Source organism: Herpailurus yagouaroundi, unplaced genomic scaffold, assembly GCF_014898765.1.
Source record: "Herpailurus yagouaroundi ecotype Mexico unplaced genomic scaffold, PumYag 159, whole genome shotgun sequence".
Lineage (NCBI taxonomy): Eukaryota > Metazoa > Chordata > Mammalia > Carnivora > Felidae > Herpailurus > Herpailurus yagouaroundi.
Window position 1 is genome coordinate 31,217,923 of NW_024412400.1, and position 26,580 is coordinate 31,244,502.

The 26,580-nt window shown below is 43.6% G+C and overlaps 1 protein-coding gene across 2 annotated transcripts in view; it reads left to right on the forward strand.

Annotated features, from left to right (window-relative positions):
- EPHB1 (EPH receptor B1) overlaps positions 1–26,580 on the forward strand; it is a 431,880-nt gene that overhangs the window by 380,102 nt on the left and 25,198 nt on the right. For both annotated transcript variants that reach the window (XM_040480245.1, XM_040480246.1), the window contains exon 12: positions 460–675. In XM_040480245.1, the coding sequence (XP_040336179.1) occupies positions 460–675 (216 nt within the window). The remainder of the gene's footprint in view (positions 1–459; positions 676–26,580) is intronic.

A 26,580-nucleotide genomic window follows, 5' to 3' on the forward strand; every position in this document is an offset into this window, starting at 1 on the left:
CCCTGGGGTCCCGTGGACCATGAGGAGGAGTTTGGAGCTTTTCCCTAATGCAATGAATGGGAAGCTGTTACAGAGCTTGAAGCCAGGGAGTGGCATGGCCTGATTTATGTTTTGCAAAACTGGCTCTAGCTGCTGTGTAGAGAATGGATTGGGGAGAGGCAGGTGTGGGGAGGCTGTTACAGGTGATGGATGATGGTGACTTGGTTAGAATGGAGGCAGTAGAGATGGAGAGGCGTGGATGGCTTTGAGATGTATTTTGGAGATAGAATCAACAGGGTTGGCAAGGAGAGAGCAGAGCATTCAAGGAGAGGGATGGGGGAGGGGGGAGGGAGAAGGACACAGTGAGCAGCGTGGCCAGTCACAGACAGAGGCTGACAAGCAGCAGGGCCGTGGTCCTGTGGCTTCTGTTTAACCACTGAAGCCCATCTTGATCCCAGTGCCCTTTATGTCTTGTTACAGCAAAATGATGGGCAGTTCACAGTGATCCAGCTGGTAGGGATGCTCAGGGGCATCGCTGCGGGCATGAAGTACCTGGCTGAGATGAACTACGTGCATCGGGACCTGGCTGCTAGGAACATCCTGGTCAACAGTAACCTGGTATGCAAGGTGTCTGACTTTGGCCTTTCCCGCTACCTCCAGGATGACACCTCAGACCCCACCTACACCAGCTCCTTGGTGAGTCCTTCTTGGTGTTCTCAGGTAAAAGCATGGCATGAATAAAAAGTGGCTGCACATGGCTGGGCCGGGGACCCATGGCAGGGCACACTGGAAGCGACTGGCACTTGAACTTATCTCCCACTGGGGGAGGCAGGTGCGAGATGGAGAAACAATAGCAGCTGGTTGTCCTCGTTGTCCAGGTAAGCATTTGGGCATAGGCTGTAAGGAAGGGTCAGGGTGTCTACTCTGAAGCCATGGATGGTGTTCTTGGCCAGTGGGAAAAGGACACTTTGGAAGAGGTGATTTGGAGGAATCCAGGCAGTTGGAGAGTAGCGTCAGAGACGTCCATCAGCAGAAGTAGGCGCCGGTGGGGCTGGGTACTGTGTCACCAGGCAGACCCTCGGTCCCCTCCTCTTCTCCCTCTCCAGTGCTTCCAGACAGCTCTAAGTGCCGTCTACATGATGAGTACTCTCACATTGGTATTCCCACTCAGCTTCCCCCTCCACAGTCAAGGCAGCTCTCATCACCTCCGTCTAGTCATCTGGTTCTCACAGTTCTAGTCCCAACCGTTACAGGTCCAAAGCAGAGCTTTCTCCTCCATTTTCCTCCCCAATTTTTCCAGCTTAGTGGTTCCACCAATTCAACGAATGACTGAAACCTGCGAGTCACCCTTGATTTCTCTCTGCCTCACCATCCATGTCCAATCCCTTGGCAACTCCCATAGGTTCAAACAAAATCTGCCTCTTTCTTTCCATCTCTGCAGCCCCCATCCTATTCCAAAGCACCGTTCTCTTTCACCTGGTCCCTTCTGGTAGCTTCCTAACTGGTCTCCCTGGTTTCTTCACTCCCAGGATATTATTATAAAAATAAGAACAATACAGAGAAGTAAGGGGGAAAAAGACAACCAAGAAACCACAATCCCCCCTGAAGCAAGAGTCAGTAAACTTTTCCTTAAAGGCCATATAATAAGTATGTTAGGCTTTGTTGGCTAAGAGGCAACATAGAGGATATTGTGTAGATAATTAGGTAACCCTTTAAAAGGGTATAAATACCATTCTTAGCTCATGGGCTATAAGAATCCAGGTGACCTGACAGATTTGGTGCTCAGGCCATAGTGTACCAACCCCTGTCCTTAGGTGTCAGTTTTAATAGTTGGGCATGTCTCTTTTCACACTTTTCTCATTGCTCCAAAATTTGAAGATTTTTATTTTATAACAGTGGGATCATACTATGCCTATCTCAGGGGCATTCTTCCTGCCAAGCTGCTTTTCTACAAGTTTGTGAATATTTACGCTCCACTAGGAATGTATGGTGCCCACCTTCCAACATCCTTACCAGCACTGAAGGCAATCGATATTTACCAATTTGCCAATCCAAAGATGAAAAGCATTACTTCCTTTTGTTTTGGTCTGCCTTTTCACCTAACTGCTGGAGATACCCCTTTACTGTCTTCTCGCACAGTTACTGGGATTCACATTTTAGCTGCTGTTTATTATATGTACATGCCTTTACCTGTTTTTCTATTGGGTTGTATGCTGGTTTCTTAGAAATTTATAGGAAGCCTTTTTATATTAGGGGTGTTAACCCTTTGTCTCCATGTATGATACAGTTAGTTCCCCTTACCACATCTGTTATTCTTTTGATACTGTTTATGATATCCTTTGGCTTCCAAAAGCAGTTAATATTCTTCTAGTCAAAAATATGCATCTGTTCTCTCTATGTTTCTTGGGGTTTTTTTGTTTGTTTATTTACTTATTTATTTAAAAAATTTTTTAAATATGAAATTTATTTTCAAATTGGTTTCCATACAACACCCAGTGCTCATCCCAACAGGTGCCCTCCTCAATGCCCATCACCCACCTCCCCGCCCTCCCACCGCTCATCAGCCCTCAGTTTGTTCTCAGTTTTTAAGTCTCTTTGGCTCTCTCCCTCTCTAACCTCTTTTTTTTTTCTTCCCCTCCCCCATGGTCTTCTGGTAAGTTTCTCAGGATCCACATAAGAGTGAAAACATATGGTATCTGTCTTTCTCTGTATGACTTATTTCACTTAGCATTAACACTCTCCAGTTCCATCCACTTTGCTACAAAAGGCCATATTTCATTCTTTCTCATTGCCACGTAATATTCCATTGTGTATATAAACCACAATTTCTTTATCCATTCATCAGTTGGTGGACATTTAGGCTCTTTCCATAATTTGGCTATTGTTGAGAGTGCTGCTATAAACATTGGGGTATTTAAAATTTTTTAACGTGTATTCATTTTTGAGAGACAGAGAGAGACAGGAGCATGAGCAGGAAAGGGGCAGAGAGAGAGGGAGACACAAAATCCGAAGCAGGCTCCAGGCTCTGAGCTGTCAGCACAGAGCCTGACGCGGGATTCAAACTCATGAACCGCAAGATCATGACCTGAGCCGAAGTCGGACGCTCAACCAACTGAGCCACCCAGGCACCCCGGTTTTTTTGGTTTATTTAAAAATCTCTCTTCACTCCAGGGTTGTAAGTGCTTTTTAAAGTTTCCTGTACTATCTTATTGGGGGTTTTGCTCTATATTTAAATACTAAGCACACCTGAAATTTATTTATTTTTCCCAAGATTTCATTTTGGAAAATTTTCAAGCATACAGAGAGCTTGATAGAATTTACAGAGGCTAGCCATTACCCACCACCTAGGTTTTAGAATGAATACCTTGCTCTGTATGATTTATTATATAACCATCCATCTGAGCTATCCCTCTGTCCATTCTTCACTCCATCCTATTCTGTTGATGCATTTCCAGATTTCATGTACCTCTTGGCCATCTGTATGTCTTTGGAAAAATGTCTAGTCAGATCCTTCACCCATTTTGTAATCAGGTTGTTTGTTGTTGATGCTGAGTTACATGATTTCTTTGTCTATTTAGATATTAACTTCTTATTGGATACATTATTTGCAAATATCTTCTCCCATTCAGTAACCTGCCTTTTCATTTTGTTGATGGCGTCTTTTGATGTTCAGACGCTTTTTGGTTTGATGTGGTCCCATTAGTTTATTTCTGTTTTTGTTTCCCTTGCCTTTGAAGCCAAATCCAATATAAAACATTGCTAAGATTAAGGTCAAGGAGCTTGCCACCTGTGTTCTTCTAGGAGTTCTGTGGTTTTAGGTCTAGCGTTCAAGTCTTTAATCCATTTTGAGCTGATTTTTGTATATGGTATAAGATGGTGGTTCAGTTTCATTCTTTTGCATGTGGCTGTCCAACACCCTTTATTGAAGAGACTGTCGTTTCCTCATTGTGTACTCTTTGCTCCTTTGTTATAAATTAATTACCAGGTAGGCATGGGTTTATTTCTGAGTTCTCTATTCTGTTTCTGTTTTTGTTTTCTTGCCAATACCATACTGTTTTGATTACTGTAGCTTTACAGAATAGTTGGAAATCAAGGACTATGATACCTCTTTGTTCTTTTTTCTCAAGATTTTTTAGCTATTTGAGTTTTCTTTGTGGTTCTATGTAAATTTGAGAATAATATGTTCTAGTTCTGTAAAAAATGCCATTAGAATTTTTATAGAGATTGCACTGAATCTATAGATTGCTTTGGGTGGTGTGGACATTTTAACAATATTAGTTCTTCTAATCCATGAACATGGAATAGCTTTCCATTTATTTGTATCTTCTTCAGTTTCTTCATCAGTCTCATAGTTTTCAATGTACATACAGGTCTTTCACATCCGTGGTTAAATTTTTTCCTAAGTATTTTATTCTTTTTGATGCAATTGTAAATGAGATTGTTTTCTTGATTTCTCTAACAGTTTGTTATTAGTGTGTTAAAATGAAACATATTTTTGTATATTAATTTTGTATCTTGCAACTTGACTGAATTCATTTATTAGTTCTAACAGTTTTTTGTTGGAGGATTTAGAGTTTTCTATATATAGGATCATGTCATCTGCAAATACAGTTTTACTTCTTCCTTTCCAATTTGGATGCCTCTTATTTCTTTTTCTTGCCTAATTCCTCTGGCTAGGCCTTCCAATACTGTGTTGAATAAAAATGGGGAGAGTGAGCATCCTGTCTTTATCCGGATCTTAGAAGGAAAGCTTTCAGCTTTTCACCATTGAGTATGATGTTAACCATTGCTTGTCATATGAGGCTTTTATTATGGTGAGATATGTTCCCTCTGTACCCACTTCCTTGAGAGTTTTCATCATAAATGAATGAATTGTATCAAATGCTTTTTCTGTATCTACTGAGATGATCGTATGATTTTTATCTCTCATTTTGTTAATGCTGTGTGTGATGTTGATTGACTTGTGGATGTTGAACCATCCTTGCATCTCTGGAATAAATCCCACTTGGCCATAGTGTATGATCCTTTCAATGTATCATTGAATTTGGTTTGCTAATGTTTTATTGAGGATTTTTGTATCAAAATTCATCAGGAATATTGACTTGTAATTGTCTTTTTTTATATTGTCTTTGTCTGGTTTTGGTATAAGTGTAATTCCAGCCTCATAAAATGAGTTTAGAAGTGTTTCCTGAAGTTTTTTCGAAAGAGTTTGAGAAGTATAGGTATTACATATTCTTTGAATGTTTGGTAGAACTCACCAGTGAAACTGTCTGGTCCTGCCCTTATATTTGTTGGGAAGTTTTTGATTACTGATACAATCTCCTTACTAGTAATCGGTCTATTCACCATGATTCAGTCTCAGAAGACAGTAAAATGTTTATTTATTTCTTCTAGGTTGTCCACTTTGTTGGCATATAATTATTCATAACACTTGCTTAAGACTTTTGGTTTTCTGAGGTATCAGTTATAATTTCGCCTCCTCTTTTGTTTCTGATTTCATTTATTTGAGTCCTTTCCCCATTTTTCATGCTGAGTCTAGCTAAAGATGTCTCAATTGTGTTTATCCTTTTGAAGAACCAGCTCTTAGTTTCATTGATATTTTCTATTGTCTTTTTAATCTCTCTCTCATTTATTTATGCTCTGGTATTTATTATTTCCTTCCTTCTACTAGCTCTGGGCTTCACCTGTTCTTCTTTTTCTGTTCCCTTTAAGTGTAATGTTAAATTGTTATTTGAGATTTCTCTGGTTTCTTAAGTGAGGCCTGCAGTGCTATGAACTTCCCTCTTAGAACCACTTTTGCTTCATCCCAGAGATTTTGGTAAGAAATGATTCTTAAGTGTACACGTATAGAGTTTGAACAAATCCATAGACCTGTGTATCCCAAACTCCTGTCAAGATACAGAACGTGGCCATCACACTGGGAAGTGCCCTCATACCCCTCCCCAGTCAGTTGTCACCCCTACCCCACACCCAGGGGCAACCACTGTTCTGATTATTTTTTCAACCATAGGTTTGTTGTGCCTGTTCTAGAACTTCACATGATTGGAATTACAGTCTATGCTCTTTGTGTCTGTGAGATTCATTCATGCTGTTGTGTGCAGCAATACTTTGTTTCCATTTATTGTAGTATTTCATTGCTTATATATCTGTTCTTTTGTTGGTGGACACAAGGGCTATTCTCAAACTGTTTTTTAAATTTTTTAAATTTTTGTAACTTTTTTTTTTTTTGAGAGACAGAAAGAGACCAAGCATGAGCAGGGTAGGGGCAGAGAGAGAGGGACACACAGAATCCAAAGCAGGCTCCAGGCTCTGAGCTGTCAGTGCAGAGCCCAATGCGGGGCTTGAACTCACAAACTGTGAGGTCATGACCTGAGCCAAAGTCAGATGCTTAACTGACTGAGCCACCCAGGTGCCCTTCAGAATTGTTTTTGAGTATGTATTAGGATATATATTTTTTTTTACCCTGTTTTCATACAAATGAATAGATCATTTAACAATACCATGTGTTAAATATATTATCCATATTTTATTGATCACTTGTCATCCTTGTCATATATTAAGTTGCATATATGAACCATGTTTTGATTCTCAATTCTGCTCCATCAACTTATTTACTTATTCTATGCCCAACCATATTGTTCTGATTGTAATAACTTTAGCACAAGTTTTACTACCCGTATTGTTTGGATTATAATAACTTTAGCAAAAGTTCTCCTCTTTGGGTGAGGTTATCCTTTATTCTTCCTTAAAAAAAAAACACTTTGTTGACTGTTACCAAATATCTTTTCTTTCAGGTATATTTGAAATCACTTTTTCTAGTTCCAAAACATGCATAAATACTCACATTTGGATTTTGAATGGAACTTTATTCTACCTTTGAAAGGACTAACAGTTTAATGACTGTGAATCACCAAATAATGATGTGAACCAAACATTTATGCTTTACATTAAATTTTTTTTAGGTAAAGGATTCCCCACATGATGTTCTTGTATACATTAGTCAGACCATTCGTTGTGGTTTTTGTTGTTCTTCTAACTGATAAAACGTATAAACTCCTAGATCTAAGAGCTTTCAGGATCCTTCACCAATTTTTATGTTCCCTTGTCTCACTATATTTATCATATTATTTCTCTATTCTTTTCCTTTTAATCGAAATAGACATGGGGCACCTGGGTGACTCAGTCAGTTAAGTGTCTGACTTTGGCTCAGGTCAAGATCCCACAGTTTTTGAGTCCAAGCCTTGCGTCAGGCTCTGTGCTGACAGCTCAGAGCCTGGAGCCTGCTTCAGATTCTGTGTCTCCCTCTCTCTCTGCCCCTCCCAAACTCGTGCTCTGTCTCTCTCTCTAAAAAATAAATAATTATTTTAAAAATAGACAGATAACATGTTTGTTGATTAACAACCTGCGGTTCTAAAATTACAAAGAATTTATTCACATGGACAGTATGTATTGAGCAGCTGCTATGTGTCAGTACTGGTCACAAGCCAGGGACACTATCAAGATCAAAAAGAGACATTGTTATTGTTACATCACTCACAGTTTGATGAGGAAAGGTGACATTAGTCAGACACAGATATAAGTGCATAATGACCAGTGGAGAAAAAAGCCATTGTGTTCTGTGAGAAAATGAATAAAACAATAAATAATAATATAATCTGACCATATCTAGGGGGATTAAGGAGGGCTTCCAGAAGAGGAGATGGTGCTTCAGCAGGGATTTGAAGAATAAGTCACCCAAATGAAAGGGGAGGTTAGAACACTGAGAGACGTAAATAGCACATACAAAGGCCCTGTGGCAAGAGAGAAAATGGAGCATTAAAGGAGCTCATAGAGGACCCCTATGTTGGGAATTTGGGAAAAGAGGAGGAAAGTGGCCGGGGAGGTCAGCAGCAGCCTCCTGGACCCTTGTGATAGAATTCAGGGCCTTAGAGCAATGGGAAGTCATTCCAGGGCTGTGTGTGTGTGTGTGTGTGTGTGTGTGTGTGTGTGTGTATGTGTGTGCACACATAGATGGATACACATGATCCAAAGGTGATGAATTTGCATTTTAGAAAAATAACTGGCTTTTCTCTTGTCTTTCCCTTCCAAACTCTTCTCTTACCTTCTTTCAGAATGAAACAAAACACTTTATTGGCTTTCTTTTATCTTTCACCAAAAAGCTACTTGGCAGACCCAATCAAGGTAGATGTCTCAGGCAAGGGAGGCATCCCTACTAGATATCTAGATCCATGTGGGGGAGAGCCAGCAGCCAAGAAAGGTTGGGAAATTAGCTATTTGCAAGGAGATGAGGAAATATATTGGAGACAATGGGAGCTACTGGAAAAGGAGGTACAAATATGGAAAACATGAAAACTAAAATGAATTATGTGGTATTGAATTGGAATTGAAAGTATTGGTGTGAACTTGGGGTTTTTTAATATATAAAGAGGTAGAGGAAAAACTACAGGTTGAGAGTGCCTCAAAGCAATGACACCACCTACAATACAATTACCTGTATGTAGAACGTGTGAAATCGTTCCACAGGTTCTTGAGGCTCTGCTCGTTATTTTCCCCAATTTTTCCTCTCTTCCTTATAACTGCCTTTAAGTTCATTGATTCTTTGATTTACCGTTTCCATTTTGCTAACAGAAAGTTCCTCTAGTGATTTTTTTCTCATGTTGTCTTTTTTAACTTTACAATTTCTTATTAATCTTTCTTTTATAATTTCCAGTTATCAACTGGGGCGCTTTATGTTTTTATGCATCATAAGCATACCTTTCTTTATCTCATTGAGCATAGCTATAATAGCTGCTTTAAAGCTGAGGTCATCCTGGGGTGCCTGGGTGGCCCAGTCGGTTCAGTGTCCAACTCTAGGTTTCGGCTCAGGTCATGATCTCACAGTTTGTGAGTTCAAACCCCGCATCAGCCTCCACACTAACGGTGCGGAGCCTGCTTGAGATTCTCTCTCTCCCTCTCTGTGCCTCTTCTGCTGTCTCTCTCCATGTCTGACTCTCTCTCAAAATAAATAAATAAATTAAAAAAAAAAAAAAAAAGCCCAGGTCATCCTGAGGTTGGCATCCTTCTTTCCCATGAAAAGGGGTCACATTTCCCTCAGTCTTTGTCTGAATGGTAGTTTGGGATTATATACATTATGAATGTTACAACGTAGAGCCTGTAGGTGCTATTACATTGATCCAGAAAGTGTCAATGTTTCCGATTTAACAGGAAGTTAACTCAGTTACACTCAACCTGCAAACTGTCAAGTCTGCAGGGAGAAACAGCTCAGATTTCATTTCCTGTGGTTTTCAGTCTGTCTCATAAATGCATGATTCAGGGGTCAGCCAGAGAATTGGGAAAAGTTCATATCCAGAATTTGGGATTCTCTCTCCCTGGCTCTCTTGTTTCCAGGGAGTCCCTGCAAACCCCAACTCTCCAGCAATCCTGATTATTCTGGGCTCCTTCCCTTGGTTCCTGCAGCCACAAAGGGGGTGGGATCTTCAGCTGGAGTTTTAGCCACAGGGCACACTTTCCTCAGAGCACAATTGCAAAAGGTGAAACTCACCTTGTGCTGTTCAGTTTCTGGAATGCTCAAACAGTTTTCTGTTATCTTCTTTTCCTTTTCTCTTCTATTTTGTTGTTACTCACTGGAGATTCTTTTTGTTAGAAGCATACCCCTCACACCAAAAGTAGAACCTTCCCCTTGTTACCCCTGTTCCATGAAACAGTCCTTAAGACTGCTATACTCGGTCTTTATAGTCCGTATTATACTCCGTCTTAGTTCCCCCATTTCATGCCGTTCTTTCAAGACCTTTTTAATATCATCATCTTTCAAGACATCTTGTTTTACTTTATAAGTGAAGACCTCATTAATAGCTATTAAAGTTTTCTAGTTTTCCCTATTTGGCCCTCAGCTTTCATGTCTCATTCTGTCTTAATTCTCCACCATACTTTTCCCCAGGTCTTCCTCCTCTAAATTGCTATTTCTAGCCCCAGGATCATTTCCTTCCCACCAGGCTTCTGGAATAATGAACAGATAGAATGTGTTCCTTTGTGCTTTCTTATGGTTGGAATAAACCCACTAACCTAAGGAGTTCTTAACTGCTGGTAAAATTCCCGCCCTTTAAGAGGGACAGATATATGAGCTGGGCTGGGCTCTAACACCTGTATGATTTACAGGTATTCAAATTAACATTCCCAATTTCTTAGCTTGTGTGGGCAGCCATCACAAAATACCATAGCCTAGGTGGTTTGAACAACAGACACTGATTTTTGCACATTTCTTCTGGAGGCTAGGAAGTCCAAAATCAAGGTCTTGGCAGATTTGGTTCCTGGTGAGAGTCCTCTTACTGGCTTGCAGATGGTCACATTCTCTCTGTATCCTCACATGGTAGAGAGAGCAAGAGTTCTGGTCTCCCTTCCTCTTCCTATAAGGATGCTGATCTTGTCACGGGGTCCCACCCTCATGACCTCATCTAAACCTAATTACCTCTCCAAGGCCCTACCTCCACATACCATCCCATTGGGGGTTAGGTCTTCAACATATACATCTTGGGAGGACACAAGCATGTTTGACTTCACAGATCACATTCTGATTATGACTGGTCCTGCCTTCTGTTAGCAAGAAGAAAAATAGCACATACGTACCAGGAAAGGTGCCACATCTTTGATCATCTGTTTGCATTTGGGGCCCACATGCACATTCACAAACCTGATCTTCACCCTTTATCAGCTCACGTTGGTGGACACAGCCCCAAGAGAATCCCACAAATCTCTTCATGGTGGCCTTCTGTTGGTTAAGTCAAAAACCCTACTCCAGTTGGCTTGCTTTCTCTTCTCATCAGTAGGAAAAGGCCCCATCCAGTCCCTCTGTGAGCGAAATCTCCCCTTCTTAGTATTCCACCAGGTTTCTTCTGCCAAAGTAGTGTCAACTCTCCCATCCTTCAGAGCCCCAGGCTGTCTGTCTGAGAAGTCTGTAGCCTTGCTCTGTGCCTTCCTTAGGCCCTGCTCCCTGCAGGCCTCCCTGTTTCATCATGAACTGAGCTCCGTCTTCAAGGCGCCTCTGATCTCCCTCAGCCCCTTCCCCTTTGCTCCTCCTGCTGCTCCTTCCTCTTGTCTCAGGCCCCCGCTCCTCCCACACCCTGTGTTTCTGCAGCTTCTGATGCTTTCTGCCTTCCAAGCTCGCTGATCCCTCCTTCTCCTTGCTTTCTCTCTTCTAATGTCCGCTGGCATTCTCTGTCCCCTGTGCCCTGTGAACCTCAAACAGAGCTGTTCCTTGGGCATCTGCCCATCATGGCAGGAGGCAGAAGCCATCTTCTCAGACAGCTTGCCAGCTGCACCCTTGTCCTTCCATGATGGTTTTCCCTTCGTCAGGTCTTCCTTATGTGCTGTTCTGCCTGGTGCTGCCCCTCCCTTCCCACCCTGAGTGCCTGGACCAGCTTCCACTTCCTCTAGAATCTGCCCCATCTGTCTCAGACTCACCTCCTGCACTGCTCTGGGCCCCAGGCTTGGAGGCCTATCCTCGCCATGGGACAAGGGACAGTCTCTCCTGGGGGCGATCCCTGTGAGCACCAGGCTCATCCTGAACCTGCTGGGGGAAGTCAGGCCCACCCCACACGTGTTCTGCAGAGCCCTTGTTCCTCTGCGATGAATTCCAGTCATCCTGGGTCACAGTGGAGGCAAGACCCTTGTCTCATCCTCCCCCGTTATTCCCATGGATTACTGTCTAGGCTGCAGCCTCCATCCTCACTATGTTTCTGGGGGACAGTGTCTGCTCCAGCCACAATCAGTTCTGTGCTGAGATCTGTAGGGCCTTTGCTTTCGCAGAAGATTTTACCTTTGTTCCACGATATCACGCTTCCTGTTTAAGCCCTGTCTTCATTCAGCAGCATCAGCTGGGAAAGCGGCAAACCCTCTCAAGAACTTTCTTGCTGTCTGGTATGGCAGAATAGTTCTTTGATATGACAGGAAGAATGCAGGACTTGGATTCAAACTATTTACAGAGGTAAATTTGACCTTAGGTCTTCCCATCCATAAAATGGGATTTGTGAGAATTTATGAGTTTCGTAAGACCCCTGTGATAGAAACTAGAAACTAGCCCCGGTACAGGTCCTTCCCTGGTCATGGCTTATGTGACTGTTGTGGGTGCTGCCGTGAGTGCCTTCCATGCTCTCAGAGCCCATCCCCCATGGAAGACACACACGGACGTACATTCTCAAGGATAACTGGTGGAAAAAAAAAAAAAAAAGCCTCTAATGTTCCCTAATACCAGTCACTCAAAAATAGAAAACAATAAAGCAGAGAGCCTCCAAGCATCTCAGGAAAAGATGACAGTCACAAAAGACAATTAAGGGTCCTTTTGATAGGATCACCGTGGAAGGATTTTGAAGAAAAATTCTCAGGAGAGAGTAGGAGAAAAGGCAGCTGAGTTACTGTGTCCACTGCAACGGCTGTGTTCACACTTTGCTGTGCACCCGAATCCCCAGAGAGCTTGTTAAAGCACGGATTTTGGGGCCCTGCCCCCTGAGTTTCAGATGTGTATGTCCAAGGTCGGGGCCCGGGAAGCACCGTCACACAAGTACCCAGATGATGCTGATAGCCCTACTCTGGTACCACACTTGGGGATCCACAGCCCTGAGACTGTTTTAGGGAGCATATGTTACTTCACACACTTGCATTGCAAAAAATGTCAATTATTTTTCAAAAAGCAAAGCAAGTCTGACAGAGTCCTCATGCTGTCAGACTGGAAAAGGAAATGCATTTTCCATCATCTTGGAACTCTTCTTCCCTTCCCAACCCCAGGGGGGCTGTGAAGGCCCCAGGGCCACACCTGGACATGTAGTCTGCAGCCCCTGTGCCTTCGGCCCAGACCTTTGTCTGAGGAGGCCAGGACGGCATGGTACCGGCAGGGGTCCCCACCACAGACTGTACACCAGCACCTGCTTCCCGGGCTCCAGACCCTCACGGTGATGCTGCCACTTGGCTCCCGTAAGAACCCAGTTCCCAGAGTCTGAACCCCTCTCCCTTCCATCAGCTGCTTTGGACGAAACACAAAACAAGAGACATTAATCAGCCCTAGAGATCCTGTGGTTGGCATTAAAGAGTTAAAAAATAATACTCTTTATAAAAGAGGATTAAAGGCATCTATGTTTACCCTCAGTCTGGAGATTCTTCCATTCCGTAGAATAAAAATCATATAAATTAACACCTCAGTCATATTCATTGTCACAGTTACCGGTGAAACGGCTGCCCGGACACTGGCGTTGAACCAAGAGAGGGTTTTCTTGGCGTTGTGTTTTTTTGGCCCCTATCTTTTATAAGTAAATCAGTGCTGAAGGAAGGAAGATCAGGGGCGCCTGGGTGGCTCAGTCGGTTAAGCGTCCGACTTCGGCTCAGGTCATGATCACGGGGTCTGTGGGTTCGAGCCCCGTGTCGGGCTCTGTGCTGACAGCTCAGAGCCTGGAGTCTGTTTCAGATTCTGTGTCTCCCTCTTTCTCTGACCCTCCCCTGTTCATGCTCTCTCTCTCTGTCTCAAAAATAAAATAAACATTTAAAAAAAAAAAAAAAAAGGAAGGAAGATAATAGCTCAGGACACCTGAGGGGGTCACCCATGCCTGGGACGAAGAATTCCTTTCTCTCTAGGGAACTGGTTTTGGGGGTCTTTCAAAGAGGGAATCCACAGAGAAAAGAGTGAGGGGGCCAAAGCCTCAGCCTTAGGGCCCTCTCTCTGCCTCACGCCAGGCTCTGAGACCAACCTGCACAGAAGTGGGTGCTGCACACAGCTTGAGACCCCCTTCTCTTTGCCACACCCCACAAGAGTGGTGGGCCTGCCTCACTGTCCCCTGAAACGGCAGGGGACCCAGGGCAGAACTGGGAGCACAGGCATCTCCCTGTCCAGGCTGCCTAGACTGGCTGCTCCACCAGGGGCCAGCAATGCCATTCACAGCCCTCCTGGGGGACTGACTGGCTAAGTGACCCTGTGATAGGAGTGGAAGACTCTGGGAATTTTCCTAAAGCCTGTGGTGAGCGGCTCTCATCAGCAACACACACAGAGGGCATATGTGGGCGTGCACACACATGCACACGCGCATACACTCACACATAGGTAGTATAGTATACACATTCAGTGCCCAAAGCATAGTCAGAGACACACAGAGAAATGCACACACACCCTGAACTCCCCAGAGGCAGACAGAAACCGAAACTGGTGCAGGGTGATAACTGGGCGAATTCTTTTCATTACCGCTGAGAAGTGGGTTCAACGCTATAGTACTGATTTAGATTTTTTTTTTTTCCTATAATGGACTTAATACGTAAAAGGTGCAAAGAAAGCAGAAAATTATCCCGGAGATAATCCTGCAGGGCTTTGGGAGAAAGCCCCCTGTCTGCACTTTGCAGCTCCAACTCCATGCTTTTGCTCAGTAGGAGAACCTCTGCCTGACAGGTTTCAGTGCAGGTTGGGAAAGAGGAGGGTTGGGATGCCTGGGCAGCTCCTTTGGCTGAGCTTCTGACCTCGACCTCGGCTCAGGTCACCATCTCGCAGTCCCTGGGTTCGAGCCCCGCCTCGGACTTCACTCCGACAGCTCGGAGCCTGGAGCCTGCTTCAGATTCTGTGTCTCCTTCTCTCTCTGCCCCTCCCCCTTCTCAAAAGTAAACAAACATGAAAAGAAAAGAGAAAAGAAAAAAAAAAGAAAGAGGAAGGTTTGTTGGCTTTCTGTCTGATAACCCCAGGTCCAGCTCTGCTTCTCCCCACAGTTCCGGGCATTTTTACATTTAAATCCTACTTCTTCTCCCTATCTGATCCACGGCTTTCCTCATGAGGCCGTTTTCCAATTATGATTCCTCACACTTCTTTCAATCACCGAGCTTGGGTAACAGGCTATCTCTTGGGTGGATGGAAAGTAGAGAGGAATGAAGACAAGCAAGGAAAAGAGGGGAGACCCTTTAATTGCAGCCAGAATAAAACCGAGTCCTGGTCCCCTGGAAATTCTTCTGTAGCATTAATTAAGCTGAAGGAGGAATAATTCAAATGCCACTCTACCCCATGCTCTGCAGCTCAGATAATTCTTCTTCCTGCAGTTCCGCCTCCTCCTTGCTCTGATATCTCTCCCGGGTCACTTTGTCACCAGATGCTCAGTTAGGGATATCAGGCCCTGACTGAAATGCCCTTTTGAAAAAGACTCAGCATAATTATTATTAGTAAGGCCAGTATATTATTAGCACGAGCGAGATCGGGATGGGATTTCAGAGCCTCTGGAGACTGGAGTGAGGCACGAGTCCGGTTTCTCGGGAGCACATCTCTCCGCTTTGAGCCTGGTGTATGGGGCCAAGCAGGCAAAACCCTCATCCTTTTGTGCCTGTCATCATGTCCGTCATCGTAGAGGAGGGGCTGGCAGGTTGAGTGTGGGCCTATGCGATGCCTCCACTAGCTGTTCTCCCAGCCAGCACATATTTTTGTTAAGTACTCAGTCTGTGCAAAGTACAGCAGTTAACGAAACAGACGGTTCCTGAGCTCCTTGAATTTCCTTCCTGGCAGAAAAGATGGACATGAAATAACTAATTAAGCAATTAGCTATGTAATTACACTTGTGAGGTGCTATAGGGAAGTATATATCAAGGGTGTATCACAGGACCCCGAGGAAGGAACCTCTAGGCTGAAACCCAAGGGTAGAGAAGAGAGAATTAGGGGGACAGTATGGCCAGTGCCTCATGGGGACCAGTCCCAAGCTGGACACAGGCCCACTTCCTCAGCAAGGACAGAGTGTGGAGGAGAGGAGGCTGTCGGCTGAGACTGCTCAGCACAGAGCAGAGAGAAGCAGCTTTCCCGTAGACACAGCCACAGGGTGTGTTGGGAGAAATGGCAAGCAGGGGTGAGTCAGCACCAACGAGTAGGGACTGTGCGAGCAGCCCAAGTGGGCCCAGGGTAGCTTTGATCCAATCTGTGAACTCTGGGGTTAGAGGAAGAGAGGAAGAACCAAAAGTAAGACCGTGCAAAGTATAGCATTTACCCGACCTCAAAGTACAGATGCCCGACTTCAGGGCCTGGGCTGGAGAGCCCTGTGAAGAAATGCAGGATTGCACTCCCAGCAGAGGATGGCGAGCCAGATTTCACCTTCTCAACTGAGGTTCCAATGAGAGTCAGTCAAGAAGTCAATGAGCCAATCAATCAAGGATCATTGATTTCTGGCAAGAGGCAAGGACCTCTGTTAGAGAAGGAAATAGACTTTACTTATTTTTAATATGTTGATTGGCAGTAGTACCTGTAAATCATTCACTAAGATATAGGCTTATTTTCCTGATTCAGTGCCTAATAAATAAAAGTGTGGAGCCATAAGCTGAGAGGAAAGAGATGGCTTTCAGCCGAGATGAGAGAGGGGGGATGGAGTAGACTCCCAGGTGAGTTAGATATGAACTAAGCAGTAAAACGGGGCACATAAAAGGTACTCAGTGGCTGTTTATAGAATGAATGGATAGATGGATGGGTAAATGGATGAAGTTACAAGGGCTCAGAGGCTAAGGGTTTTCCAGAAAGAAATAATAGTCTGATCAGAACTGAAGAGACAAAAAAGTAGCTGGTGTGCTCATTGGGTAGTGAACAGGCTGATTTGGCTGGTGTTGGGAACAGGACCGGCCAATAAAATCTTGCTATGTTAGTCCTAGAAGGGCCCTGTTATCACATAAACTGTGTTTCCCCCCCAAAAAAGATACATTGGAGTCCTAACCCCCATACCGGTGAATGTGACCTTATTTGGAAATAGGGTCTTTGCAGATGTGATCAGGTTGAGATGAGGTTGGGGCATCTGGGTGGCACAGTCAGTTAAGCATCAGACTCTTGATCTCATGGTTCCTGAGTTTGAGCCCTGCATCAGGCTCTGCACTGATGGCCTGGAGCCTACTCGGGATTCTGTCTCTCCTTCTCTCTGCACTTCCCCCACTTCTATGCTCTCTCTCTCGCTCTCTCGCTCTCTCTGTCTCTCTCTCTTGCAAAATAAATAAACAAATTTTTTTTAAGTTAAGATGAGGTCATACTGGATGAGGGTGGACCTTAAAACCAATCATTAATGTCCTTATAAGATGGGGGAAGTCTAGACAGATGCACACATGGGAAAAGATGGGCATGTGATGATGGAGGCCAAGATTGGAGGGACGAGTCTACAAGCCACAGAAGGATAAGGATTGCCAACAAGCACCACAAGCTACAAAAGGCAAGGAAAGATTCTCCCCCACTGATTTCAGAGGGAGATTGGCCCTGCCGATGCCTTGATTTCAGACTTCCAGCCTGCAGAACTGTGAGACAATAAATTTCTGTTGTTTTAAGCCACCCAGTTTATGGTACTGTGTTAAGGCAGCCCTAGAAAACTCAAGCAAGTCCTAAGAGGCCAACTCTACCCCTGTCACTGAACGGGTGGGCAGTCAGACCATAAAGGATGGAATGTAAGACACAACATGGAGGGTCTTGGATGTACAGATATAATTTACTCAGATTCAGGAGAACCTTACTGCATGACAAATAAGAAAAAATAATAATAATAATAATAAATAAATATATATATAAGCCTGGGCGCCTGGGTGGCTCAGTCGGCTAAGCATCTGACTTCGGCTCAGGTCATGATCTTGTGGTTCGTGGGTTCAAGCCTTGTGTTGGGCTGTGTGCTGACAGCTCAGAACCCGGAGCCCGCTTCAGATTCTGTGTCTCCCTCTCTCTCTGCACCTCCCCCAGTCACCCTCTGTGTGTGTCTCTCAAAAATAAATAAACATAAAAAAAATTAAAAACAGAAAACATAATCCCATTATCATCATCATTTATTGAGTTCCCTGGGTGGCAGTGAATGTTTGTGGGAGCGCTGCCTTCAAAGACCTACAGCCAGAACAGGTAGAGTAATTGGGACCTGCTCAAATTTCAAAAGCCCTGATCAGCTCTGAGGCCCTGGGAGTCTTTGCAAACCTCCCTTGAGTTCTTCATTCTTCAGGAGTCCTACCATTGTGAGAAGAAAGTTGATACAGAGGGTGGAGGTGCCCATCCTGTGCACCCAACCTAACAGGGCCTTCTAAATGTTTTTTTTATTTTTGAGAGAGAGAGAGAGAGAGTTGAAGCGGTAGAGGGACGGGGTGGGGGGGGGTGAGAAGAGGATCTGAAGTGGGCTCTGTGCTGACAGCAGCAAGGCTGCTGTGTGAGGCATGAACTATGAGATTGTGACCTGAGCCAAAGTCGGCTGCTCAACCAACTGAACTACTAATGTACCCTTGATAGGGCCTTCTAATAGCGCTTGGCCTATGAGCCCTTTACAGGGCAGAGCCGCCTCACAAAAAGAGGCCTGTGGGTCTAGCAAATCTCTTTAGAGCAAGGTGTTTATCCTAGAGAGGGAAACCAAGCCCTTCCACCCAGCCCTCTGAGAGCACACAGAAGCAAGAGTGATTTTCCAAAGATTCCAGTAGCTCAAAACCAGTGCTGTCAAGGGTAAGCATATTCCACTTCTGCTGGGAAAGCCGAATTCAGGATCGGAAAGCAGCCAAGACGCTGTCATCCGGCACAGTTTACAGATCCGGAGGTAAAAGAAAGAGTGAGAGTGGGAATACCAGGGAGAGAGAAAGAGAGAGCACAGTGAAGAGGGAAGACTAGGAGGGCACCTGGCCAAAGGCCACTCACTCACTCACTCATTCTGCAGATACTCTAAACGCAGGAGAACAGGTGGGGAGGATTACAGAGGTGAAGATTTTATTTTAATCCTCCCTCAAAAGCATGCAAGTAAACCCTTTCCCTGGGAGAAAGTAAGAGAGTAAGAAACAGGAAAAGAAGATTCTCTGCGGCAAGATCCACAGACCTCCACTAATACTCCTCACTGAGAGAATACATGCCATCTGGGTATTTGATAAAAAGAAAAATAAAGGAGAGTCCAAAGCCGTGGATTCGGCTCGTGAGTGGCAAGCTGCTCCCTTCTCCTCATGGCCAGCTCTTTGCTTTGTGCAGGAGGATAGTTGTTTTTGTGGTCAGCATCAGCCACCTTTTCAGAGTGGCCTGTTGGGGCTTCATTCCTTTATTATCTTGTGGCCAAGGAGCTGAGCAGTGGGGAGAGGGGAGGCAAGGTGACCCAGGTGACCAGAGCAAGGCTGACCTTTTATTCCTCATGTGAGAATTTTCCACTAAAATGCAAAGCCTCAACCCCGTTGTGCCTGGGGCTGACCCTGCGGCTTCACATCTTGCTGCTCCTTGTCAGATGGGTCAAGCAAGGGTGCCTGATTTTGTCCACACACATTTTCTTACTCTGCATGTCTATCAGGTGCATGCTTTGGGTCATGCCCCAGGGCTCTGACCCATCAGGAGTGGCCTTGGGGCCCTGACTTTAGGCTCCAGAATTTTTTTAAACTTCTCCTTTGGAAAAAAAAGTTTGGCCCACCCCCCAGGGTTCATAGCAGAGGGCAGGAAATCCAGGGAGACTCCACCCTAAATTGCCAAGCTTTGTGAGTTAATCACCAATAAACCAGCATCACCAATAAAATGGTATTAAATGGCTTTGTATTTAGATGTTTTACCCTGAGCAATTGAAAGGGCAAAGGTTTGGCCAGGAAATGCTGGGGTGGGAGAGGGAGGGGATGCGTGGCAGTAGGGAGAAGGGGAGGGGCCCTATGTGCCTCCTAAATTACTTTTTCCTATTACACAGTATGGTTCTATTACCTTAAAATGATGGCTAGTATTCTACAGTAACTCTCAATATTAGAAAAGTACTTTCGTAAGTAAGTAGGGCGCTATCATTTAAAATCCACCGTTCAGTTTTTTGGCTGTTGATTTGTATTGGCTTTTGATACCCATTATCCTGTCAGTCACCGTTATCGTCAATAACAAACACACTAAAGTCATCCTTTCCTTGCTTTATTTTTCAATGTTTGCATCACATTTCAAATCACGTAGCATAACTCGGTCCACTAGCTCTAATGACAATTTCAGTGCATAGGACTCCACAGTAGGTAATTCTGAAGGGTGGTCCCCTCAGCAGTTATAAGGACAAGGATGATTTGTGAGCCAGAAAACATTGTCTGGATCCTGGCTCTGCCGATTATTAACTTGGGGTAAGCCTCTCTGAGGCTCCGTTCCATTATCTGTCGATTGGGAATAGTGTATTATACTTGGTCTATATCACATTATTATAAAGATCAAAGGAAAAATATTGTATTGAAGGTGATTTAATAAATTTCTAACGTCCTACAAAAATTTGACAAAATATAAGTTACCATAAAAGCTGATGAAATAGAATCAATTATTCTCCACCTCAGTGAAATACATTTTCCCCCTGATTTTGGGGAGGGGGGAGGGTGGGAATCTGTTCCAACAACATATGACTTGCCAAATATAATTAGCAGTGCATGAGACTAGTTCCATTCAGTTAGTAACACAAGTGGCAGGACCTTAATATAAAATCTAACCAATGTAATGTAAAGAACGGAAACTTGGGGGCACCTTGGTGGCTCATTTGGTTGAACATCCCACTCTTGATCTCGGCTCAGGTCATGATCTCCCAGTTCGTGGGTTAGAGCCCTGCATCGGGCTCTGCACTGACAGCACAGAATGTGTTTGGGATTTCTCTCTCTCTCTTTCTCTCTCTCTCTCTCTCTCTCTCTCTTTCTCTCAAAATAAATAAGTGAATATTAAAAAAAAAAAAAAAAAAGAATGGAAACTTGGATAGCAATGAGACTGAAATCTAAACCCTCTGGCTCTAACACACTATATAACTGCGGTGAGGTATTTACTTCAGGAGCCTTAATTTTTTAATCTGTAAAATGGGGATAGGGGCGTCTGGGTGGCTCAGTCAGTTAAGCATCCGACTTCGGCTCAGGTCCTGAGTTTGAGCCCCATGTCAGGCTCTGTGCTGACAGCTCAGAGCCTGGAGCCTGCTTCACATTCTGTGTCTCCCTCTCTCTCTGCCCCTTCCCTGCTCATGCTGTGTCTCTCTCTGTCTCAAAAATAAAATAAACATTAAAAAAAAATTTTTAATGGGGATAAAAACCTACCTCTTAGTATGATCATGAAAATTGGATGATATTAATTATATATGTAAAGTGCCCAGCAGAGCACCTCGTGCCCAGTGGATACTTGACAAAATCCATTTGCTCTCACCAACTCTGAGTTACCTCTTAAAAATGGGAATGGAGACATAGCCTATTCTCTTATAGTGCCTGTTCCTTTGATGCAAACTTAGTCTGTGACTGATAAATGGGGGAATGATGTCAATATAATGTGCAAGTCCCATGGCTTCATATGATCTTTCCCTAGGATATTTACGTCTTGAAGCAATTGGGGAAAGATTTTATACAATCATAGAAAAGCCTTAGCAAAATAATAAGAACTTGAGAAAAAAGTCGAACGTTGACAGAAAGACCTTTCTTGTGTGCAGATAGTGGCTAAGTTAGTGGTTTCCAGAACTGCTGTATTTTCCACTCTGTTATCTAGTGAATCTGAAGATGTGGAAACTGCAGAAACATTTTCCTTTGTGTTAAATTTTAATTTTTGGACAAAGAAGACTACACTCTGGATCAGATTCGTAATTTTGATGAAACTGATCTCTTTGAGATGTGACTGACCCCTAAGTCCTGTCTCTTCTACAAGGAAACACAAAATCCAGGGTCAGGCTGCATAAGGAATGACGGATATGCGGCTGCAAATGCACGTTGTGATTCACCCATACTGCTATTTTTATTTGGGTTATTGTGTTTTTGTTACGTTTTGAATGGTCTTATCCAAATGTAATTTTTTCTCACAGGCTCTGTTATTTTATCGTGCCATTTCGCAGAATATGACGTTTTTTTCCAAATGCATATGTGACATTGTAGCAGAAATGCCTAGGTTAGGAAATTAGAGTCCATTCAGTCACTTTCAGGAAGTATGCACTCCATTTAGGCATACTAAATACTTGACCCGTCAGCAGGCCTAACCATTTGAGACAGGAAAAAATTTCAGCGTGTTCAGTAAGATCAAAATTAAAACAACAGTGTTGTTAGCTATATATGAATCAAAGGAAAAGAAAAAGTGTGGTATCACTTCCTGTATATGAATCTCCAGAATGCCTCTGTACCCATGTGGCCAGTGCTCTTCTCTCCATGTGCTACATTAATAGGAATTTTTCAATATTTTCATTGCATTTCAAACCACGTAGCATTATTCAGTATAATAGGTCCATTGACAGACAGTTGAATACATAAAAAACTTCACAGTAGGTATTTTTGAAGCGTGGTCAGGAGCACAGCTGGGTGATGGGGAGACAAAGCTGGGCTCCAGAACACCACCGTGCTTCAACTACAGCAGCTTCTGTCTTACCAATTTTAGATACTGAGCTTTTACCAAGCTTTCCTTCCAAACAAGGATTTTGCCACTACAAGTGCAGTATTTGGAAACTATAGGCAATCAGTTGTGATGATAATAGGTTATTTTATGTGGTCAATATTTCTGTCCCTAACCATACTTGTTCCAGGCCTAAGAGATTCTACAGACCATGCCCATTATTAGTCTTTAAAGAAGATCCCAGGGAGGGGCGCCTGGGTGGCTCAGTCAGTTAAGTGTCCAACTCTTGGTTTCGGCTCAGGTCATGACTTCATAGTTCATGGGGGTTGAGCCCCATGTTGGACCCTACGCTGACAGCATGGGGCCTGCTTGAGATTTTCTCTCTCTCTCCCTCTCCCTCTCTCTCTCCCTCTCCCTCTCCCTCTCCCTCTCTTTCTCTCTCTCTCTGCTCCTCATGAGTGTGCTCTCTCGCTCTCTCTGTCTCAAAATAAATAAATAAACCTTAAAAAAAAAAAAAAAGGAGAAGATCCCAGGGAAATTCTATTACATTTTAGAAGCTTCTAAGTAGGATGTTGTCCGTATTACTTTTTTTTCTAACTGCCTGCATTGAAACCATGATAGAAATGTCTTGGGGCTCTCTTCACTGGCTTCTCTATAAAAACAATTTCAAAAGGAGATGCCACATTTTGGTCACAGAACTCCGTTAGCTACTCAATCGCTGAGGGGATTGTTTAAAACTTTTTACTTCCAAAAAATGGAAATGATTTTCAATTTTGTCAATAACGATCTCTCCTGGGAGTGAATACCCTCCAGGTCCTGCAGTCTAGGGTCAGATCTTGTAGTTAGTTGTGGTGCCTCTTCCATCTTCTTTAATCTGGAACAATTCCACTGTCTTTCTTTGTCTTTCATGACTTTGGCTTTTTTAAGAATGCAGTCACTTTTTTTCATTAATAGAACATTCTTCCTTTGGGGTTTTCTGGTATTCCTCATAACTAGCTTCAGGTTCTACATTCTTGGCTATAATCCTACCTAAGTAATGTATACTTCCTATGTTTCATACCTCAAGATATATGAGGTCCTCGTGCCCTTCATTGGTGGTATGAATTTTGATCACTTGGTCAAGGTTTTGTCCAATTTCTCCACTATATATTTTCATGCAATATATATTAAATTTTTCTCTCTTGTAACTGATAAGTAATCTGTGGGAAGACAGGCTATGCAAATATCCTGCTCTTCATGGAAATTTCTCCTGTAGTTATAGCATCCATTAGTGATTCTTGTCTGAACCAGTCCTCATTATCATGGCTACAGAATGATGTTTTCCAACTCTAGCCACCATGTCACACTTGTCATTGATATTTTGGATGGTAGCTCCATAATCCAATCAAATGTTCCTTTATTCTACTTGGAAAGTCAACTGAATAACATTCTGAAGATCACTCTCTTTGATTTTTGCCTGAGAAAGTTTTGGAATGACCTTTGGCTAAAAACATTAAGATTCTCATCTCTTTCCAATTCCTATTTTAGGCTGTTGCTTTGCAGACCTGGTCTTATTCCATCACTATCCATTCTGCCCACACCTTTGATGTAAACAATCTGATTTACTTGAGGGAGAACAGAAGATGGGGAGAGCAGACAAGTTCCTCTCTGCCCACAAATATGCTGGCTCATTAATTCCTACTTTTCTGCCTTCATACCTGCTCTTCTCTAGAGGTAGCATGTCCTCCCCTTTACCTGTCCTAATCCCACCCATCCTTTGCCACAGGCAGGAAAATACAGCCCTGAAGGCCCCAGAAATGTGAAAGTCTTAGAGGCCTTGGGAAATACCAAAATGTTCCTAAAGGATACAGAACCTGTAAGAAGTTCTCCAACAAGATCAGATGAGAAGGCTCCTGTTTATCATGTGCATGGCCGTAGATCTTGAGAACATTCTAGGACTTCTCTTGACTTGTGGTTGAGGATTATCTCCGGAGCCTTTTGGGCTCCTATACAATAGTACATATGGGTTCTAGGCCTTAGGTGATCAGGGATCTGGTGGAAATAGTAAGTGGGTTTTTTTGGGGGGAAGGGGTACTCAGAGTTTACCAGCTCCAGATAAAATGGATTCTGAACCCTCTGAAAAGAGGGTGTTTTGGACTTCAGCAGGAGGTGCTGCCATGACTCTCACAATTACAGAAAATTCTGGAACAGAGACCCGGCAGTCCTAGGCTGTGAGAAGATCAAGAAGGCCCCAGGTCCAGTAAGTGGGGCTATGGATAACAGTCACTAAGAGCTATAGGGAAAGGTTCAAGTCGAAGTTTGGAGGAGCAGAAACTGAGTCATCTCTTTTCCCACTGTGAAGAACCCAGCTGCCTTTGAGACAGCCATATTGTACATTTATTCATGGCCAGGGAGGCAAAGACCAGGGGTCTAGACCTACCAGGTTGGGGGAAATTAGGTCTGGGAATGTGGGAACAACCAGGCATTGGTTTTCTAAGGAATAGGGAAATGCAGTATAAATCCTAAAACGTATCAGAAAATAGATCAGTCACCCGTGAAAGGACAGATAAGATGCTGGCAGCATTGGCCAAAGTCTGAATCAAGCTGGAGACCCCAGCCCACCCAAGCAAGCGTTCTGTTGATCAGACCTATGCATGCCAACAGAATCCTAGGCCAAAAGGGTGAGAGATTGGGAACAAGCACGGGCACCTGGGCCCAAGGTCCAGCCTCTGCCATGCCCTCAATGCTGCTCTCCCAGCCTGCACCTGGTTGCATGTCAGTCCCCTCCTCCAGACTGCTCAGTTGTTCCCCAAAGCCTCTGCCACACGCCTCACATTCTACCGAACCCTGCGCCCTTGTTTCCCCACCCTAGCCTGGCTTCCTCTTTTACCAGAGGATCCCCAAGCTTGACGGTGCTACTCAGTAACTGTTTGTGAATTAAGAAATTAATTAATGAGTGACAATGTATCTCTGGTGATCTGACATACCAAGTAGGAAAATGATGTACCTAGGGACCAATGTGGCTGTCCACGGCAGCTGGGTTCTTCACGGTGGGAAAAAAGATCCATCGACCATGCCCTTCTCTGTGGCTCTTAGTGGTGGCTCTTATCACCAGCCCCACTCACCAGACTTTTGGTTATCATAATCCCACTCCTTCCACCCACACCTGGGGGAAGACTGATCCCAGAGCAGCCAGAGAGAAGGGAGCTTACTAGTTCAACTTGGAGGTTCAGCCAATCTGACCTGAAAAAAGAAGTTTCTAGAATGCCTTATTTTTTAACGTTATTATGGTTTTATGTATAAAAGCGATGCTTAAAAACATCAAAAAATAAAAGTGTGTTTAAAGCAAAAAGTGAAACAGACTTCCCCTTCCCAATTCCCAGAAGTCACTGTCAATAATAGTTTGGTGTGGGTGTGTGTGTCTTTTGTGGTCTCAAAAATGGTCTCATACTACACCTACGGTCTTTTTGTTGACTTACTTTATTACTTAAGAATCCATCATAGGGGCACCTGGGTGGCTCAGTCGGATAAGTGTCCAACTCTTAATTTCAGCTCAGGTCATGACCTCACAGTTTGTGAGATGGAGCCCCACATGGGGTTCTGCGCTGACAGTATGGAGCCTGCTTGGGATTCTCTCTCTCCCTCGCTCTCTGCCCCTCCTCCACTCGCACTTGCACACTCCCTCTCTCTCAATAAATACACAAACTTAAGAATCCATCATGAACATGACCCTTTCCTCTCTTAGTACCCTACTTCATGTCTTTGGAGACTTTTCACTGCTGCTCTTGTAGGTTTTGCAGGTATCCTTTGTATGAAGGAACAGTAGAAACTATTGAACAAGCTCTCTTTGGAGGGCCATCCCTATCACTTCTGCTGTTGTATCATTTCAGTGCTTCAGTGAATGCAGATGTCTCTGCACACTTGTAGAGACATCTCTGTACAATAGACTCCTAGAACAGAAATCGCTGGGTTAAAGAATTTGCACATTTTACATTTTTTAAATACCTTCAAGCTTAAATAAAAATTCCAAGAATAAGAATAATATACTCATATACTCTCTTTCCAGATGCTTTATTATTATCATCACTTCACCTCCATTTCTTTTATCTTTTGCCTGCTCCCCCTCAAAATGAAAGGTTTTTTTTCTAAATTCTTAGAAGAAATGTTGGATGCATTATGGCCCTTCATCCCCATAGACATCAGTGTGTACTTTTGCATTTCCTGAGAATAGGGACACTCGCTTACATAACTACAGTAGAGCTGTCAACTTCAATAACTTGATATAGATAAAGTACTTTCAATTAATCTACTGTCTGTATTCTAATTGTTTTAACTAACCCCAAAATGTCCTTTTTTTAGCACTCACCCTTCTAGTA